Genomic DNA, 21,733 nt, shown 5'->3' on the forward strand with positions numbered 1-21,733 from the left:
TCTAAGGGACTAATTCAGTTTATGTGCTCTTTCATCTTATAATCTTAATCGTGTTATATTTTTTACTTCCCGAAAGAGAGGTAGCGGAACTCCGTTCTGCCACGTTCCCCCGCAAATCGGGCACTGAGTATCTTATATTCATGTGATTGCAAGATAAAGACTTAGTTGGTCGTCTTGCGGATAGTTCTAATAGAGAATTCTTAAGATGGGGTTATTACTCTCTCAACTTTACCCTTTTCCGTATGTTCTGTGTAGGTAATGCGGATGACACTATCCTCTCTGAACTGGCGCCGCAGAGAGATGGTACGATGGCTGGTCACATGTGCAACCGAGGTGGGAGTGGAGGCTCTAGTCTCCATCATGCAGAACTGGTACCAGCTGTTCACACCTACTGAGGCTACAGGTGCGTAACCAATGTTGATGTTCTTGTGGAAAAGTGGTGGTAAAACGTGGTTTTCAGATCGACCATCTAACTTATTTACTTCTATCATCACTTGTGAGTCGACCTAGTTTTATTTTTTTGAGTTGCCTTAAAATCTAAAGGTTGCTGGTTGGATCCTGAGCAGTGTCGATTCTGAATCCCAATGCCATTTGTTGTTGGGTTAAAAATTAATGATGCAATCAACCAAAGGTCGTTAGTAACAAGATCAGTTTTTGGACCATTATTGATATATATTCAAGACGTTTTTATTACCAAACTTATCTAAGTATAACAAACAATAACATTATATTCTTAAGATCAGCTTATCTTAAGGACAGTAAAACAGGAATCAAACCTAAACAGGTGAGTGGTTATTGTATTTTCCTACGATAAAAAAATTGCCAGTTCAATCCAAAGAAAAGTCAGTAGCTTTTTATTGGTTAAAAACTGAGCATAGCTGTCTTTGATCAGCGGGCTTTTTATAGTTAAAGAAACAGCTGATCTTAGTCAGTAACAAAGCTACACACAGATCATCTCACTACATTTTACACTCACCTTTAATTTATATTCAGTTGAAAACACACACGCAAAGTACCTCGTAGTTGCAGTGAAGTGTTTGAAAGTAGAGTTTTGTTTACAAAGTTTATTTTGTTTAGGCCCAGTCGCCACCACCATCATGTCTCATAGCACCATCATGCGCCTCAACCTGACGTTTGCTCAACAGGAGGAACTCTCTGGATGCGCTCGAACACTCGCTCTGCAGTGCGCAACCAAGGTGAGTGCAACGGCAACAAACAAGAGCGGTTAGGTGCAAAAGAACTATCGTAAAGTAGTATTAGATAGTGAGTGCAGTTCATACTTTTCAGTTAAAACTAGTTACCAAAGATGGCAGCTCATTGATAGCACATCCAAGATAATGCAAGATTTTAAAAGAACTGAGATGAATTTAGTCTTTTTTTACACTCGCTTATGAACATATTTTCTTACTCGTAGCGCAACTAAGAAAAGAAATAGTTGAGCACTGCAAAAGAAAAATTGGGCGCGATTCAGTCTTTACTGTTGTTTGAAACTAACTAACAGCATAACTAAGGAAGGATTTGGATATGCGCAGAAGGTTGAAATGCTGCCAGTAACATGAAAATATTTAGATTTTTGTGTTTCGTGTAATATTTTTTTTTTCTTATCCAGAGTGGTCTCTTTTCCATTCAAGCAAGCAATCCTAACCCCTTGTGGGTATAATAGGTAAAAAATCCTTGAAACCCTTTCTGCTCTACGTTACAGTTTAAAATTTCTCCAATAATATGGGTAAATTATGAATGTTAACATTAACTATGTTTCTAGGACCCTCCCAACTGTGCCTTGAATGCTCTAACCCTGTGTGAGAACGAAGCACTGGCGTTCGAGACTGCGTACCAGATAGTGATTGACGCAGCGTCACACATCATGACGTCTTCTCAACTCTTCACCATCGCTAGGTACATGGAGCACCGCGGGTATCCGACACGTGCGTACAAACTGGCGATGCTCGCAATGAAGAATGTTCATCTGGCGTACAATCAGGTTAGTGTCTTCATATTTATATTTGTGTCAGTGTAATCTTAGATTTTGGAAAGTAAACTTTAAGGATTACATTAAAGGAGAAATGTATACACAACTGAAGTTCAAATATGCCGTGTTATATTCTTACAATCCTATTTTTGGATTTGGTGTAACGATAACAATCAATCCTTGAAAACGGTTTCTGGACCCAGGCTATCTAACAAAAGATTGATATTAAATTACAAGACCAGGGTGTTGACCATTTCCTAAATCCATTTTCTAAATTTGTACTGGCACAAACAAGCACAAAATAACGCACATATTACGCTACAATGCCGGGAAGTAGGTGTTCACAGTACAAGCGTGATAGTACCTGAGGGAGGCTTGCCTAGCATGTGATTTCATGGGTGTACCGTAAACACTTCCCCAGACAAGTCAACTACGATACTTTTTGTCCCACTACCAGCAACAAATATACAGGATAACCTGTAGCTATTGTAAATTGTGTTTAAATAAATAAATGAATAAATGAGTAAAAAACAATCCATACATTCATTTCACTGTTACAATAGAGTTCACTTTTTAGCACAACATTTTAACAGAAGTACCAACTGGTTTTGAAAAGTAAAGAGTACATATACCAGCTACCTACTGTTAAGTGTGGTGAACAAATAACTGGTGTGCTTGTAGATGTCGAGTGTCATCTTTCACTTTGTTAACTCACAATGTTTACACAGGACACTCACCCAGCAATCAACGACATTCACTGGGCGTGTGCGCTGAGTCATTCTCTGGGCAAACAAGAACTGAGCAACATGATTCCTCTGCTAGTCAAGAACGTGCAGTGTGCCACTGTGCTGTCTGACATCTTGCGCAGGTGAGCATAAGTAGAGTAGAAAGCAGAATGCTATTCTACAGGACTTATGGCTAATGATGAAGTGTACGTAGTTTGGTGTCCTCATTTAGCTGCAAGTCTGCTTTTCTAGAAAAAGCAAATGTATTGCAGCGGAGGAAAACACACAGTATAATCGACCCAAAGTCCACCCTTTGATCAAGATCCAACAGCTGATGTATCAAACGGAGGACTACCATAACCAAACTTCCACTTATATCTATGCTTTGCTACAACTCAACATCAAATATTCTCTCTCCTAACATGGGATATTGCAAGGCTTGCTTGTTACATTAACTCCATTATCTCGCTGGGTAGCTGAGTGGTTATAGCCAAGTCAGTTAAAAACTGGACCCAGCAGTCCCTGATCATTGGGATTTGTATATGGATGACCCTGGCTAAAGAACAGCTGATCTTGGTCAGTAACAGAGCCAAACAGATCATCTCACTTCATTCTACACTCACCTTGTTCAGCTTAAAAGATGCCCCTAGGTGTGCTTTGCTGTCTTAAAGTAATAATGATAATGTTTATATTTTACAGAGATTTATTTAAGCAAAATGTTTACCAACCTCTTTTTTCAGATGCTCAATAAGCGCTCCTGGTGTGTCTTGTCCTCACCCTGTGGAAGGCAAGCATCATCATCACCATCATCCCCGCAGCGGTGGGTCCGGACGTAGCAGTGTCAAACCTCTCAGCTACGACAGACCGCCTCTGCGCCAACTATTAGAAGCCGCAGTCGCCGCTTACGTCAACACAACTCACTCCCGTCTCACTCACATATCGCCGCGCCACTACGGCGACTTCATCGACTTCCTCGGAAAAGCTCGTGACACCTTCGTCCTCGCACACGACGGCCACGCGCAGTTCACGCAGCTCGTGGAAAACATGAAGCTCGCGTACAAGGGGAAGAAGAAGCTCATGTTCTTGGTCAAGGAGAGGTTCGGCTGACCAATGTATGCGCTCAGAGCTCTCTAGCATTAGGGTGATGCGTGGCAGTTTACAGCACTATCTCGTAAATATATTTTATGCGGCCTTATCAGAGATTTTTATAGTTTGGATTACTCGGTTTAGCTTTTAATTTTTTTCATCCTTCCATGTTTTAGTAACGTACCAGTATTCCGTAGTATCCGAGTAGTTATAAGGTTGCTTGTTCGATCCTGAGCGGGACTCAGATGCTATTTGTTATAGGTGTACCTATCAAAAGATCAATGTCATATAGTAACAAGACCAGTGTTCCTTACAAAAAAAAAAGAAAAAAAATCCATGGGTGCAAATAAAAATAAAAAATAAAATTTCTTTGATAACAAAACAAAATATCTGAAATACACTGGTATTCATTGATTTATTGATAGTGTAAACTTACATTTCTTTGTATCTTTAATGTTATTTTAAAATTAATTACGACGAAGGATGGTCATTATAGAGTGCTGTTAACACTACGATCTCACTTTAACCGTCTTCGCATCACTCTAAAAAGAGAAAATTATTCTAAAATACTTTCAGTATTTCAAGCGCGACCTTTAAAATCCTATTTTTACATATTTTTTGTTTTGTAACTGTGTTAGTTATAATCTAATAAACTGTATAATAATATGTAACAATGTAAATTGAGTAAATAATGTCTAATTCGGCTTAACTATATACTATATTTTACTAGAGTAATATTTTTATGAGTATAACTCATGCTTCCATTACGTTATTGTGAATTTACGACGTGTATATGCAGTTCAGCTATTATATTCCCACCATTTTGTAATCAAAGTAATGTTATTTTTATGCGACTTGCATTTTTCACTTGTTAGATTAAGTGGGTTCAATTAGTAAGTTTAAATACTCAGTACAATATTTTTATCATTACAAGTTATTTATAAGGCTCAATCTGTAGTCTGAAGTTTTTGCAGTTACTTTTTACGAGGAGATGATTCATAAACATAACAGCACCAAAATAACTTTCTCATTTGGTTTTACTCTTTTATTTTAGAACACCCTTTTAAAATAATTTAAATTTGAAAGAAGCTTTAAAAAGATGTTTTAATTAGTTACTACATCATCTTTGTTATTACTTCCTCTTTCAAGTTTATAATTAAACTAATTGGCTCTTCAATTGATTCCCTCCCAAATTTTTACTGTTTCAACCCGATATGGTAAGAAATTACAATTTAACATAGAGTGCCTTACGAGAAAGCTAAGTTAGAAGTGAATGTTCACTTAGTCAAACTTTCCATATCATATCTTCGTCAACGTTAACTGGTTATGTTATGAATCATCTGTTCTTAGTTTAATTTACACAACCGAGATCTCAAAAATAGTTATTCCAAGAAAGGGAGACTCAATTAGTGATTTTGGTCACGTTTTGTTATTTTGATTTTGAACGTGCAACTTCCCATTATTTTACTACCAAAGATTGTTATGATTGTAAATATTGCAATTACTTGTATATAAAGTAGTTAGACTAGAACAATACCGTAGATCACAGCTTCCTATAGTCATTCAGTGTTGTCGAGTACAAATTTCACGGGACAAATGATTCCGCGATCCTACCTCCGGCTGCGTCCCGTTTTGATCCGAGACGTCGGCGAATCGTTCCTATTAACCGATTGGTTTGTTAGTCAGCTGTGGCTCTAATAGTCTAATTTGAATTATTTTCTTTGATAGAATTGCAAAACTACAAACAGAAATGTTTAAACTAGGGAGTAATTTTTAAAATATATTTAATTTCATTTTGTAATCCATCCAAAACATTACATTTAATGTAATAATGATTATAAACGCAAGTAGAATAACTTTTTATGGTTTTTATGATTGTTTTGTTTATGGTTAGCGTTTTTTTCATCCAGCCAAAATTTTATGTGTTATGTTGTTTTTATTACAATATTTTGTTAAACGTTTACGATTGAGTTGGAATTTTATTGTGTTGTTGTCTGTTATATGATCTTTCAAGGTTTTTCAGTTCATGATTAGATTTTTCACCAATTTTCCAGTTTGTTTTATTAATTTTGATTACTGACTGGATTCAGTGCTAGGTTACCAGACAGTTTTTTTTTTTTTTTTTTGTAATTAATGACAACAAGTTTCGTTAATTGTATTATAACTGAATATTATTTTGTATTATTTCAAGACTTATTTTTTAGTGTATAAATATGTTGTAAATTAGCATATTGTGTTGTTTGATATTGTGGTTATGAAGTTGGAGTTTTGTTCGGATAGATTAAATAACCTACAAATGGAAATAATTTTTTTTTAGTTTCAAACGGTTAACTGTTTATTATGTTATTTACAATTCATCCATGAAATGTATTTCTTATCTGATTTTTATCAGAAGAAATTTCATACTTGACTGGCGCTGATATTTTTCAAAAACAACTCTTACCAATAAGCGATGCAACTTGTAGAAAGCTCAGTATTCAACATAGTGATCTTTGTAAAAAGCCTACTTAACTACAGTTCATTCCAAGGGTGATCAACTCTCTGTAATATAGGTGTAAAGTGACTGATTTATATTGTGTAATTTATTTTAGGTAAGCATAGTTAAATAATAGTTTGAATTCAAGAGACTGTCGTCACGAGTCGTGCACAGTTTTGGTGTACGTTAGTGATCGCTTTGTCTTAAACTTATCTTTACGATAAGCTTTATAGTTTTAGTTTACATGAATCCTAAACTATCTTGCCATAAGATTCAGGTACTGGACGTCAGTGCAGTAGGTCTGTAGATATTCATATGTCAGCGTGGATACCTGTTGTGATAACGTTGCATAATTGTCCGTTTGTAGTTTGTATTAATTTTATTTCAATTATCATTCTACTGTGCAACTCATCAATAAACTGTTTTTACAATTATAAAATCGTAAACAATGTTTGTGTTTGATTGTGACTAACCATTTCTGTTACTGACAAATTTAATTTTTAGAACCACAGAAAAATATTATTTTTTATCACTTTGTACCGAAAGTGGCTATTTTTGTTAACTGCTGACATAAAAGAAAGTAGTTGTTTCCCAAGCTCTAATTAGAGCGAGGGAAAAATGATCAGCTGATTTTACCTCACTCTGAATTTTCCTTCCCTTGTTCTTGATGTTCGGGTTACCTGTGTGAGGCAAAGCCGAACACATGAAAGTTGAGCGTGCACCGGAAAATGCCACTTTCGGTCCTAGTAATGAAGTATACTATTAAATTTGACTTTGAAGAAGGGTATTGGTAAATCAAGAAAAGAACTAACTCTTGAAAGCCCCAATATAATTTACCAATTTAAATTTTTTATATTTTCCATACCCAGATTTCAGCCATTGGGCTATCAATCAATGATGCTGTCTAACAAAATTTCGACGTACACAAGTTTTAGCCTACATTGGAAGCAGATTTTTCTGGTAAGACAACTCAACCACACAGACTCGCTCTTACACTGCATCTAGTCTCAGAAATCATAAATCCTTTATGTCCTAAAGCATAACAAACATGCAGACATGGTCAACTATTATTGTAACATAGACACAGTAACCCAAGCAGACTAGATTAATAAATTAATATCACAGACGATAGAAGGTGAAGTTTTAAAGTAAAAAGTATGCTAGATGGAATATACTAGATAAACAACAAAACTTTAAAAAACCGAATCAGACAACTCTAGTGCCTCAGAATGCAATGCATTGAACAACTTTTATCTACGACTGTTTTTTTTTGAGTAGCCGTTTCAGTTTCAAAAGTTCTTAGAATTGAAAAGTTTCACATAACAGCATTGTTTACTTACATAACAGCATAGTTTTACTTAACAACACGGGCAACGGACCAATGAGGTTCAGGGATTGAGAGAAAAGAAGTAAAAATGTAATGCTTCGAACTAATCAGCAATTTACCAAATTTACCGGCCTTAGACCTTCTGATCACAGAACAGCCATTGTGACATAGATTGAGGGTTTGGATCTTGTATCAACTTGTTCTTTGTGAATTGCACCTTTGAGAAAGACATTTTTCTACTTGATCCAAACCTATCTGACTGTGTGCGCTTGTCCACTAGGAACTTTTATCATGATTAGGATTTTGAAAACCATGCAAGGTGGGTAAATGATATTAGACAAACCGCAAAATTAATAAACAGTATTTATTTGATTGAATAAATTACTTCGTAAGTAGCTACATTTTATAAAATACGGCTTAATAGAACCGTTATATTGCTGATACTTATATAAAACAGTTTTTAAAGTAAGTATTAACTTATAGAAAGAAGTAAATATCGAATGAACAGAATATATATCTAAAACAATAATGATACCAATGAAACAATTCGGCATTTATATTTATTCTAACGGTAATCATTAAAATTACTCATCAGCAAGATCAAAGGTAAAAATGAAAACAAACATTTTGGGCTTAAGGCGAGACAAAATAAAACCTCAGGGTTGCAAAATAATAAGTAAAGTCAAATATATTTATCATGTAATTTGTTACTACTGATAACAAAAATAATAACACAAAAACCTGAAACAAATAACAAAAATATGTGTAATTAAACATTTTTATTTACAATCTATAACAGGAGCGATGAAACATGTTATACAAGTCAGCTGATAAACTCACAAAAAAATTCAATAATAGGAAGAAATACAACAAAAATAGATTAACCTGTTCTTCTAATTCAGATGGAAATAAATTATTTGAAACAAAATGCTCATTTTAGGGCTGAATGTGTTTGAAGTGAGCATTTCAATTGAAGAATTAGTACATGTTTTTAACAAACACAGATATCACAAATGAGGTGTAAAACAAAAATATAAACATTGTAAGGAATGTTAACAACAAAAGAGTACCTTTTCCCATTAATAAGACAAAACTTTTAACCAGATTTTAGAACTCTTAAGCCATGATAGGCTTGATCTTCACAATTTCATCTTGATATACAAATTCATTCACAGGAATGTAAAATTATGTCTTTGTATGGAATTAATGTCTTACATATATACAAAAATGTTGCGAAGTTCATCTTTTTTATGGAAACGTTTATTTGATAACTTTGAATAATATAACTTTGTTTAATAGAAAATCACAATACAGTTCCCGCTAATCTGTCACCTACAGGACCGGTACCATGGGCGGAACAGTGAAAATTTCATCTGAGGAGCAGGAATTTGCCGTTATCACGGAAGATGATGTTAATGTATCTGTGAAAGCGGAAATCATATTCATATCATATGAATATTTTGCCACAATTGAGGAAAACAAAAAATGGAAAACATTTGGAAATGGTCACAATATTACCGTGATAACATTGTAACCGATAGGCGATGGCATAGTTAGATTAAGCGAGGAGTAGAAATAGCTGAGGTTCTACTGTATTATGATCCTTTATCATACATAAATTAAATTTACAAAAAATATTCCTAAAGTACCAATTGACAGACTGATAAACTTTAACTTTAAGTATTAAACAAAAAATATATCTTTTGTTTAGTACAAAGGCTTAACTCAAGATGGTAATGGGTCGAGTTAAGTCTATTCCAATTCAATTAGATCAACGGTAATACCAACTCAGGATTGATAGTTATGAATTATTAGTATTGATTCATCATTCAAATAATGAATCATCAGTCATGATGTGAACTGTATAGAACGTTAACTCTTATGAACGTTGACAGACTAAACTGACCTTTAGCTTGCAGTATAAATAAATCCACAGAAAATTCTTGTTGAGCAATAACTACTGATTTCCCTTGAATATGAATTCAGTTCGTTGTTACTTAGAAATGTGAATAGCAGTCATTTCAGTTTCCAAGCTTTTCAATTTGATTTTTAAAGTATACTTTTGGAAATTAAAATATTGTGGTAAGGCCACATAAATTATCTTTGAGCAAATGATAGACAGAGTGTGTATGCATAGTTCTATTTTCTAGTTCAATAAAAAATTAAAACACACATTTTATTTTGAAAACTTAATTTTACTTTCTAATAAATAGTTTAAAAAAATTGTTTGTTCCTTCACAAAAAAATGATTTACAGCTATCAAAGTGTTTTTTTCAGAAAACAACAGCCATTTAACAAGTTTTGGATGTATTTCATTAATCTAAACAATACCCCTCTAACAATATTAACATATATCGGAATAATATGTGGAAACTTGATTATTACACATAATCAAAACCAAACATTTCCTTGAAAAAACTCGTGAAAAGGAAACAAAAGGACCAAGTGATAAGCAATAATTTCCACTTATGGAATAAAGAAAGTTGACCGGAGGCTCAAATAATTTTTGTGTACTGGCTGACAACTTTATTATAATAAACAGTTTTTTTTAAATAATTTATACCTATATACAGAAATTCCAATCTAAAAACAAATTAATTTGAAAATAAATATTTATATACTTTCATGTTATGTTTGCTTAAAAATCTTTACAAATAGATAAAGAATTATGCTTACAGTTTAAAGCTGAAGATGAAAAGGTCATACCACTATATTACCTAAAATATATTCTATCATAAAAGTTTTAAACCTTACAATAGAACTTGTAACTTATGTAATTAGAATAACATTTTAAGTAATCATAAATAGTCTAACATAAATCTTTTCACCTTGATATTCAATAAAGTATCCGTCATTAACAAACTTTAAGGTATAGTTACTTAAAAATTTATACAATCCATTATATATTTATTTATATAATACAATAATCACAAGTAAGCAAATATATACAGATAATTATTGGTGTTAGACGAAGCAGAGGAGTTTGAAATTCTGGAGCTAGCACCTGAAAGTGAAACAGACGGTTTAGGAATCCGTACTTACTAAAACTTACTTAAACTATGTTACTTTATTAACCCTTTCCGCTCAAGCGGCGGGGGAGCCCCGCCGTGCGTCATGGCCGCACGAACTCTAATGTCGGGCCAGGCCCGCCGTCGCTATGACAACGTACTGTACTTTTATTTGGACATACGTAGTTATTTATTTCGCCGCTAGGGTTGATGTTTGACATCTGCTGCCATCTGGGGAATTTTTTCAGAACCGTTTGAACAAATATTCAATGCTCAATATTAAATCTTAGAGCTTATGTCAGTCGTCTTCACTCGTTAACTGAACTGCTGTCTGTAGCAGCAGCTGACTGACTGCACGGCAGCTGTTTACTAAATGTTGCTTGGTTTGTTTACTGCCGTATGTAGTTGGAGTGTTATTATCGAATTGCGTGCTTTACTTTTACTTTTTATTATTGTTTACATACAATCAGATATTTTCAGTTAGTTGTTTATTTTTGTGTTTGACTGAACTGTTATGATTTGAGTTAGTTAGTTCTTGTTACGTAAGCCCATAAAATGGATGAAGACGGCGATGATTCGTTGCTAAATCGCAAAATTGCTGATGGAACAAGTAATATAAGTGATTCTGATATAGCTGGTTTGTTATTTGAAGACGATTTATTATCAAATAGCAGTTCAGATCCAACCGATCCAGAATTAGACGACGACGAAAATAGTGATGAAGATGGTGATAATAATAGTGATCCCGATTTGCCGATTGAACATATTGATCCATTTTATCTTCAAGATGATGTTAACTTTGGGACATTAGATGACATACCTGGAATACATAATGTAAGTACCGATTTGCCTGTTGAACATAGGCCTATTGATGATCAATTTTTTCAACAAGATGATGTAAACTTTGGGACATTAGATGAAATACCGGGAATACATAATGTAAGTATCGGTGGGCTTACCGAATTACCTGTAATTACTGAACCAAGCTGTTCCAATATTTTGAGTCAATCAAAAAGACTAAAACTTGACAGACCGAGACCTAGCTCTATCCCAGTTTGTACTGAATCAGGACCTTCTTCACAATCAACCAAACTTACAACAGGTAGACATTTGCGTGGATCGAGAAAAACTAAAGTCTCAAAAACCAAAAAGAAGTCTAGTCTTAGCACACAGGGTAAAAAGGCTCGGCCTAGGCCTATCCAAACCAAGAAAAAGCCTAATGAAGATCATAACTATAGGACTTACACAAATACTGACCAAGATTTCCCCCACTTCCCTTACACTTTGGAATCTGGCTACAAACCCCCAATAGGCTACAAACCTAATAGCCCATTACAGTTTTTTCAATTGTTTATGACAGATGAACTTTTAGAAACTATTGTTACTGAGACAAATAAACATGCTAAGGTTGTCATTTCTAATAAGAGGCCTTTGCAAAAAAATTCAATCTGGCACTCGTGGACGGATGTAACGTTAGAGGAGATACGAGCATTCATCGGAGTGGTTCTAAACATGGGACTCAATACTAAACCCTCGCTGCAAGACTACTTTGCACAAGATTGGCTTTATAATCAGCCATTCTTTAGCCGTGTATTTTCAAGAACAAGATTTTTTCAAATATTTTGGACTTTACACTGTTCGAGTACTGGTGGTACCCAACCAGCCCGATCACGAGGGGACAAGCTAAAAAACATAATTGCTTACCTTCAGACTAAGTTTACAGAATACTTTGTCCCTCCATATGAGCTTTCTATGGATGAAAGTACAATTTCGTTCAAAGGAAAAGTGTACTTCAAACAATACAACCCCAAAAAACCAATTAAATGGGGTCTAAAGGTTTTTGTTGTATCTGATGCCAGGTCAGGATACATTTCCACGTTTGAGCCATACTATGGCTCAGCTACATCGCAGATATTACCTTACCCTGACCTGCAATTCACTACCAGAATTGTTTTGCTGTTGGCACTAAGAGTGAGGCAAGTATGTGGGCCAGATTGCGGTTTCCACATATATACTGACCGATTGTATACAAGTTTGTCATTAGCTCAAGAGTTGCTAAAGATGAAAATGCATCTCACTGGTACAGTTAATTCAAATCGTCAAGGTAATCCCAGTAATGTAAATAAGAAAAGGCTAAAGGGTCTTTTGAAGAAACATGAGACAGCAGCCTACCGTCACAAAGACAATGTCTTGGTGTTGGTGTGGCGGGACCAGAGACACGTAATTATGATGAGTTCGTATCATAACTCGGATATGCAATTAGTAAAAAGAAGAGAGAAGGGAAGAAAAGAAGATGAAATTGTGTCCAAACCAGTTGTTGTATGCGATTACAACGAGAGAATGGGAGGAGTCGACACTGCCGACCATTACATTTCGTCCTACATGTTTGTTCGGAAATCTAAAGTGTGGTGGAGAAAACTGTGGTTCTGGCTTATGGAAGTATGTGTCGTCAACAGCCTCCTGCTATACAACATGGACTTACAGAATAAGGGGAAAACTCCCATTGATTCGAAGAGATTTAGGGAAATGCTGATTACTGAACTTGTTTCTGGTGTACGTAACAAATCTTATTCACAGCGAGGTCGTCCTTCTTCAGCTGACCAAGAAGATAGGCTAGATAAAAAACCTCATTTTATTTATGCCAATGAAAAAAGCAACAGCAAGGACTGTGCTGTTTGCAGCAACAGGAAAGCTGGACAGAGAAGAGAAACAGTGTATTTCTGTGCTACATGTGCAAGAAAACCAGGCCTTCACCCAGGGCAGTGCTTTGAACGCTACCATACCCTGAAAAACTATAAGATGTAATGAGGTATGTCTAGTTCTTTGACAAAAACACTGTTTAAATTCTTATATAACTTGTGTTTATTTTATGTTATTATTATTTTAGGCCTATTCTTGCTTGTGATTGAAGCGGAGTAGCGTACAAGCGAGATAAAATATTTAGGCCTAGTTCTTGTTTTATTTATGTTTTTCAGCTAATACAGTTTTGAAGAAAAAATACTTTTTCTCTTTACATCATAAATATTTGGTTTCTAAGCAACAGCAAAATTAATATTGCCTAAAAAGATATTAGTCGCTACAAAAACTGATATTTTCACCAAAAACTTTTTTTTAGCAAAAATTCATATTTTTCAATATATTTTTTTTCCGCATAAAATTGTGTCTTTTAGCTATGTAAATCACTTCAATATATATATAAGGACATACACAATGTAAATAAAACACTTTTATACTCTTATTTCTATAAAAAAATTGTAAAAAATCTTGTTATTCCAATTTTTTTATTTTCTCCAAAAAAAATTTTTTTTTTATGAGTAATGTATAATAAATTTTTTAAATACATATACTGGTTTCTATATCCTAAATATGATCTTTGGTTCATACAGAATTAGGAAAAAAATTACCAGCATTCTACAAATAAAGTCAGTATTTGTTTTTTTGGCAAATAAATGAAGTGTGCAAATTTGGCTAAAATTAAATGGAGCTGGTGAGTAAATGGGCCTCCCGTTAATCTGAGTGGAAAGGGTTAAAATGTAAACTTAGTAGTAGTTGCAAACATTGTGCATTTTTTTTTTTTAATGGAGACCAATCAAAAACTAACAAGAACTCCACATTAAAACTTTGGACAGTGCATATGGCCCAAGGAGATTTTAAGAAGATAAGAAGGCCTAAATATTGGCCAGGTTCTTGTCCCATCTTAGCGGCATATTTCAACCCAGACTGTTTAGTAGTTGTAGCGTTTATACAAAACAAACACAGAAACAAAACATATTACAAACACAAAGAGAGGTGTGTTATGATAAATGCTTACGTCCTGTGAATCTATAAGCAATCTATTGAATTCACAAGTAATTCTTAAGTTAAAATGGCTGAATAAGTTTACTAGTAACATAGTGTAAAGCATTACTTTTTATACTGACGTTTTAATCAACTCCTGCAAATCCCTGCGAACCTTCTATGGCTTTGATGAGTTTGTCTCTCAGTTGCTGATAACTTTCGTAGGGCGGAAGGTCTAGCCGGTTAAAACTGAAAAAATAGTAATAGATCAAAACTATCCACAATTTTAAAAGTTTATTTGACAATAATTATCCTATTATATGTAATTTCTAAAAAATTACTGGACCAAGGAAAATATGATGGTCTATCTATAGCACTGATTAACAATACTTTGAATACTGTTTAAAAAGGGAAAAAAACATTGATTCAATAAAAGAGATCTAAACTCTTTCTGATAATATTTTTCATCATTAGTACATTGACTAAGATACACAATAAAAGCTCACAAACATAACAATATTTCTCCTATCATAGAATTTCTTCTAAGAGTAGATTAAAGGAAAAATTAATTTTAACGTTTGAAGAATATATTATCCGACCGGTCTCACTATATGGAGCCAAAATGTGGATATTAAATAAAAAAGAAGAGAAAAAACACATTGTTTTTAAAAATAAGATAAGAAAGATTTTTGGTTCTGTGAATGATAAAGGTGAGTGGAGAATCAGGCATAATGAAGAAATACAAAATTTATAGAGACCACGATAATGATATCACAGCACATGCGAGGGTTAGACGGCTAAGATACATGTCATGTTGGATGTCTTGAGAAGGGATACAGGAACACTATTGAAGGAAGCAGGAGAAGACCACCTGGAAGACATAAAAGAAGATGGTGGGTCAGCGTGAGGACATTGCAATAGCAGGAGCGGAAGTAGATGAGGCATGATCGGGAAAGATGGAGAGTAATAGTTGGTGGAGCCAAAACCCTTCTAAGGTATAGTAAGTAAGTTTGAAGAATATATTATAATGAAATATCAGTGTTAGGTTTTGTGACCTTTCATTATATGTCGAATCTATATCTTCTCAAATAAGCTAGGCGACCTCTATCAAGGCCCCACTATAAAAACAGGCCATGCTGCAGGATCCATGACGTCACACTAGTGAATAGATTTTTTGATCAATTCACAGCAATATCCCCTATGTTTTAGGTAAATAAGCTGGTTGTTTGCTTTCCTTTAAATTTACATGAAGTAGCTTCACTAATACGGTACACTATTCACTTTACACTAAATAAAATTTGTAGGCCCTAGTTGAAAATCAAAACAAAATTGACAATCGCTTAACACTTTACTCACCAAGTATGCGCTCTTGGATAGTTGTCAGGCGTTCCCCATTTTTCGATTGTAAACATTTGCGGCCCATTACTTCCGTAGAGTTCCTTGAATCCATTCATCGGAACTCGTGAAGTTCCAGTGACAAACTGCAGCAGTCGTGATCGCATTTCGTTGGTGAACGACAGAACAACCTAAAAATTAATTCAGTATTGCTAAACATGAATTTGAAAACTAGATATATGTATAGTAATTATAGTTATTTGAAATTAGCTCAAATTTTACATAAAAGACCACATAGAGTAAAAAAAGAAAAAAAAGAGTTCTAAAAAAATTTAAAATGGTAAAATAAATTAATTATAGCATTTTCACTTTTCTGAATAAAATGATTGCATGGAATGAAATTGTTTGTGATATAGAATTAAAAAAAACATATTTATATTTCATTACATTCTTGAGCTAAGACACTCATGATCCAATGTAGTTCAAACATGAACCTACTGAACACTAATAAACTTGAAATACCAAAGTTGTTTCCGTTATTGGAAGTATCAGTTTTTATTTAGTGTGAAGTTATTTAACGTATTATAAGAACTATCAGATGTTTGTAAAAAAGTTACAAAACTCATACAATATCAGAGGCATTAATAAATAAAGTGTTGAGGTTGGACAATTTTGAAAATCGGTTATCATTGGATGCAACTCTGCCTGATATTCACTAGTATGGTTAGGTAATGTTAGGTAGGTTAGAACCAATAATAACATTACAATTCAATCACAAGTTAACTGAATTTTCCCAAGAAAATTGAGAGATACAACACAAACACATGCTCTCAAAATTTGTAGAAGTGAGATTTATGATTATTGAAATGGCGCTAATTACAGCAAAAGTATCAATAATGAAAGACAACCTAACCCACTATTACCTCACACTGTATAAATAGGTACATGAGGTAGCCAACAACATTGGTTATTGGGAGTGTTGCTAACTTAGGTGCAAAATGACAGGTTCAAGCCCCACCATATACCAAAAATATAAGTGATTTGGAGTAATTTCCCTTAAAACAAATCAAACCAAACAAAAAATCATCTGCCAAGATTACTTATATAATGTGAAGATTGAAAATAGAAATAAATAAGTGTTTGAAAATCTTGCATACAAAATGACACTGACGTAGACACTAATAGCTTGTACAAACAATTGATGTATCTCACCCTCCAAAACCACTGGATGACAATATGGTTTGGATGGTAGTCCCCCTTATAGAGTGTGTTTTGTTTCCAATCCTTGACGTCAATATTTTGTATGCCACACATCAACAGCTCCAACTCGTTCTCGTCAAAGATTTTGATTAGGTTGAGAGGCACTAAAGCGTTGAATCCGTCCAGGAAGGCGTTCATTTGATCTTGAACTCTCGCTACAAACCTCCACTCTATCACCAACCTGTTAACAAAACTAATGTTAACAGAAAACTTAGAAATGTGACCTAAGACTATGGATTGGAATAGATTTTCCATTCAAGTACTAGTTCAAGCCAGTTTTTGAATAAAAAGGATCGAAGGTAGTTGAATTGGGCTTCTGACAGAGTGAGCTTATGTCAACTGATTTGTAACCAATTTCCATTTTGGGGAAAAAGTCATAGTTGGCTATACTATAACATTGGCACGGTCAAGACACGGTCAGATATGGAGAAAGTATGTTTTCGATAACATTTTTGAGTTTGAGTTTTGGGTCCCCCAAACCCAAAAAGCGGTTTTTGAAGTGATGTCTGTGTGTGTTTAGTATGTTATGGTCCTTTTAACTCGAAACAAAATAGCACAACCCCCAATGCTATAAAATTACGGTTCAAAAGTTATTGCAATTGTGATCTTATATTAAATTATAGTTACTCCTACCGCTCACCCATTAAAACTGTTGACAGGCTAATGAGAGAAAGTATGTGTCAATTTGCTGATACCCTTTATAGAAACCAGTGGGTCGAGACTCAACTTGGGAACTGCTGTCTAAGACAACTTTGTTGTCAACCAGACCTATTGGTTACCACTCTACCAATATGGCAACTGGAAGCCCAAGCATTGAAAATATCATGTCTTAGGTGTCATATCTTAGGTTTAGCTTTCAGCCGATGTTGTTCAGTTAAATCCTAGAAATTCTTCTATGCATCACTTACTTGATGTATTCGTCCTTGTTCTCCTCGTTGATGGGAATGTTCGCTCCGTTAGGTTTCAGTTCTCGCTGACTCGTGTGGCCAAGACTGTCCTCATCAACTGCAAACGTCAACTCCAGCTCTGTCGGATTGTTTTCCTGCAACCAACAAGATATTTTCAAATAACAAATCAACTGTTTCTTAATTTGCAAAAACTGAACTATCATATTTACATACTAAAAAAGAATAAATTTATCAGCTGTTTGTGTTGTATTTGTTTATCAGACTACAAACTATGGCATCAAAAAATTAAATCTGTTCCAATTAAAATTATCATTGTTAGCCCAAGCGCAACTGTTAGTTTTCAAGCATAAAATACACAGTCCATGATAACTCGATTAAAAATTATCCCATTCCAATCACATTTGAAATAAACGTGTTAACCTACATTTATTCAAACGAGATATCGGGAACCAGCATGATTGGACTATGGAAAAGGGTTTAATGGGGTAAAAATTGGGTCTTCCCATTTTTGACTTTCTCCATTTACTATTTATAGGGAGAGAAAGTAAAAACATCCAACAACATCATATGACAGTAGCCTACCTTTATCCAGAGTAATGAGTTGTAATATTCCGAGTCAACGCTCTCCATGTCCTTCAGGTCAATGGGTTTACCGAGCATCATCTTGTAGAAAGGACGGATAAAGAAAGCTGAAATAAATCATCCACATCAGTAAAGAGTCATTATCTACTAAGTTTATTGCCTGTAAGATTGTGTACAGTGATTAAAAAGACAACAATACATGTTCAACCAAGGCAACAAAAACCAATAACATTGAATTTTCTGATTTGAATCTTCCTGTGTGTGTCTAATTATTATTTTTTCATTCCATATTTCTTAAATAGCAGTTCTTACCATCAAGTAATTTTCCGTGGTACACAGCCATCCCCGCTATTCTCCCGATGAATTTAAAGTAGTTGAGATGTTCTTCATTACACAGCCCGGATATAGGATTGATTTGTAAAGTGTAGTTATCCCTGAAACAATAACCAATTCAGGTACATGATCTTCGTTCGGAGAGGTTGAGCCTGAAATCTGTTTTGAATGCAATAAACGAGAATCCAATTTAAATGCTCTGGGGGGACAAGACGATCATATAGACACATGCAGACCTGAGAAAGAAAGGACTGTAGAAAAGAAAAGACTATCTGCATTCACAGCACATTCATGCAAGGCACAGAGAAGTAATATACACAGGATACAATACAATGTTATGGTACAACCGTGCGCTTTTATCTCTGGTATGAAGGGGTGGAAATGTACTTGTACCGAACAAGGATGAGCCTGAACAGCAATTGCCACATAGCATTTTGTACTGCAGTTATAGCACAAAGGGTCTTCCTAATGTGTGAGCATTGTAGTACGTGATGGCAAGGGGGAAAGGAGTGCGGAAGGGGACGAAGAATAGAATTTACTCTAGACACCTCTTAAGTGTACCATTGAATGTATCCTCTGCACCTTACTTCTCTGTGCTGCAAGCGCAAGGTAAGAAAAGTAATATCATGTATTAAACACACTACCGGTACTTTAGAGATTCACCATTGTTCTCCTCAACACAAAATGACGACGACAACATAAGTTCTGATTTTGTCTGGTAAATTAGAAGTGTTTTTTAAAATAATATTATTCACTTATTTCCTGCTAATTCACACACTTAAAAATTGTTTTAATAAAATAAAATTATCTATTAAATATTGTATAAACCATTTTCTGGTCTCTGATATGAAAACTAGCGGTTAAGTATTCCAACAATAAGAATTTAGTCCACATCCGAAACTTCAACTGGACATGACCCACACAACAAAACAGGCTTTGAATTTTACAACACCATGAGTAGGATTCAACAGCTTGATTATAAATCATTATTTTCCATCATTTTTAAAAATAACAAAACAGAGAATACTGACATAGTAACAGAACTTAAAAACTCTGCATTATTTCAAGCAGCAGTTATTTTGATGTTTTTAATCTCTATGTCTTGTACTTAGGATACAGAGAGTAAAAACAACCATACTTACATTGCGGAATACTCAAAAAGGCCATAATACGGGTTGAACATTTCCTTGGACAGTAGAAAGAACCACTCTCTTGCCAGACCACCGTAGTCCAACCCCACTTCTCCTTCAAACTCCACCCACAGTTTGGTCTTGAGCAAGTCTGTCCTCGGGGCGTTGCTGATGATGCGGTATGAGTCCTCTAGTATTGTGGCTCTGCTCACCTTGATCTCAAACTTGTTGGGAACGTTGTTCTGCGGAACGAACAAATAGTGAACAAATTACGTCAAAACTAACCTCAGATTAAAAACCTGAAGCTTATATAGAAGTGGGATTGACTCTCGACACTTAACAAATAGACTGACACCGAAATGAATAGATGCAAACACTGAAAAAAATTGATTAAAAAAAGATAAACTGATTTAAGAGCTTTCTCATTTTAAAAAATATTAAAAAGCCTCATGGCTTTCCTCTACAGTATTTACAGTGTGCGGCAGTGAAACGGCACGATTCCGATACCAGGTGACAAGGAATTGGGGGCTATTTGAATACGGGGCTAATGACCATAGACAAGTTGAAATTTTAGTAGCCATGGAGCGTTGCACGAGTGCACAGTACTTGTTTGCTGTAAAAGCATATTACAAAAACGTGGATATTATGGTTTGTGTTTAACGCACTTTCCGTTGCGAGTTCAGTCAATCGTCCCGGGCTCCCGTGCCATCTACGAAAGCTATCCTCCATTGGGTGAATAACTTTGATGCCACTGCTAGCACAACAAAACACTATAAAATGATTGCAGACGTTATGAAAACGCTAAAAAATATCATGGACTGATTTCAATTCATAATTCAAAAATGTGTGCAAAACCAAGTACGCCATTTTACTGACACTGTATTAAAAAATATAATTATTTAAGGTGAAACATTAATTTCCATTAATGTACTTAGGATTTATGTTAATACAACTATCCTTCTTTTCAAAATGAATTATTTGTGATTTTTCAAAATCGTGCCGTTTCACTGCCTCACCCTTTATTAGTAAAGTAAAAATCGGAAAAACTTACAGGTTTTCTTAACTGCGACTTCATATATTCGTACTTTCTCTTATAATCTCTGGAATACGGCACCGCCTGAAAACACAGAAACATTCAATACAATTGGTCTAATATATAACTGAAAACTTATTAAACTTATATAAATTGAAAATATTATTTTTTAGTGGTATGGTAACATAGGATAGGTAGTTAATAAAGCAGAAAAGTAAGCAAAACAATGTTTACTGCAAATATCATTTATTCATTTATTTAGATAGCCAGAAACACTAATTAATGAGGACGAGTGGAACAACATACACTATGGAAGTTATGCAGCATTAGGTTATGGGTCAGCAAATAACCTACCAGGTAATAAACGGTAGAGAGTACAAATTATGTTTTACAAAAAAGAGACTACTTACCGGACCAGCAATATTAGGGTTGGAAAGTCTGGGGTCTTCCCATTGTGTGGTTCTGGTATCTGAAAAAGATTTTGTTAAACTATAAAAAAGTACAAGTTACAAAAATAAGTTACATTTTGTTAGACAAGTAGGCCTTTCATATAATTTTTGGGGCTTTGTTGGACAACTGTTGTAAGTTTCTTCTGAATCAAATCTCAATCATCTTTTCTGAATCCAATATATCTTTATTTCTTTCTTCTCTTGTAGCCACTCTCTAAATCTTCCCTCTACAGTCAACATTAAAATTAAGTATGATTATCTCTTTTTGGGTTTTTGCTGATTGTTACGATAAACATTCATTGACAGTTATCTCTTCAATAACTATAGACTAAAAC

The 21,733-nt window shown here is 34.5% G+C and overlaps 3 protein-coding genes across 6 annotated transcripts in view; 2 read left to right on the top strand and 1 right to left on the bottom strand.

The window, feature by feature from the left end:
• LOC128996447 (zinc finger SWIM domain-containing protein 5-like) overlaps positions 1–6,694 on the top strand; it is a 126,166-nt gene extending 119,472 nt beyond the window's left edge. The window contains exons 18-22 of the mRNA XM_054421780.1: positions 256–403; positions 1,078–1,196; positions 1,763–1,981; positions 2,698–2,837; positions 3,435–6,694. Coding sequence (XP_054277755.1) covers positions 256–403; positions 1,078–1,196; positions 1,763–1,981; positions 2,698–2,837; positions 3,435–3,801 — 993 coding nt within the window. The 3' untranslated portion in view covers positions 3,802–6,694. The remainder of the gene's footprint in view (positions 1–255; positions 404–1,077; positions 1,197–1,762; positions 1,982–2,697; positions 2,838–3,434) is intronic.
• Positions 6,695–7,942: 1,248 nt separating this feature from the next.
• Positions 7,943–21,733, bottom strand: part of LOC128996251 (E3 ubiquitin-protein ligase Nedd-4-like) — a 45,617-nt gene continuing 31,826 nt past the window's right edge. For 2 of the 4 annotated variants that reach the window (XM_054421433.1, XM_054421430.1), the window contains exons 12-21: positions 21,360–21,418; positions 20,968–21,033; positions 19,929–20,158; positions 18,766–18,887; positions 18,454–18,560; positions 17,872–18,005; positions 16,916–17,144; positions 15,725–15,894; positions 14,512–14,617; positions 7,943–10,587 (exon numbers count right to left, since the gene is read on the bottom strand). In XM_054421433.1, coding sequence (XP_054277408.1) covers positions 14,515–14,617; positions 15,725–15,894; positions 16,916–17,144; positions 17,872–18,005; positions 18,454–18,560; positions 18,766–18,887; positions 19,929–20,158; positions 20,968–21,033; positions 21,360–21,418 — 1,220 coding nt within the window. In that variant the 3' untranslated portion in view covers positions 7,943–10,587; positions 14,512–14,514. Of the gene's footprint in view, positions 10,588–14,498; positions 14,618–15,724; positions 15,895–16,915; positions 17,145–17,871; positions 18,006–18,453; positions 18,561–18,765; positions 18,888–19,928; positions 20,159–20,967; positions 21,034–21,359; positions 21,419–21,733 lie in introns of all 4 variants that reach the window. The other 2 variants (XM_054421432.1, XM_054421434.1) reach the window with 2 other exon arrangements.
• On the top strand, positions 12,653–13,396 carry LOC128996574 (piggyBac transposable element-derived protein 4-like). The gene has a single exon (XM_054421969.1). It carries the CDS (start codon positions 12,653–12,655, stop codon positions 13,394–13,396), a length of 744 nt encoding a protein of 247 aa, XP_054277944.1.

Source organism: Macrosteles quadrilineatus, unplaced genomic scaffold (assembly GCF_028750875.1).
Source record: "Macrosteles quadrilineatus isolate MER2022 unplaced genomic scaffold, UCM_ALF_1.0 Scaffold_6__1_contigs__length_79288215, whole genome shotgun sequence".
NCBI lineage: Eukaryota > Metazoa > Arthropoda > Insecta > Hemiptera > Cicadellidae > Macrosteles > Macrosteles quadrilineatus.

What these genes read in the sequence shown, in the direction of transcription:
- LOC128996574 (XM_054421969.1), top strand. Translation starts at nt 12,653, where the DNA reads ATGAAAATGCATCTCACTGGTACAGTTAATTCAAATCGTCAAGGTAAT.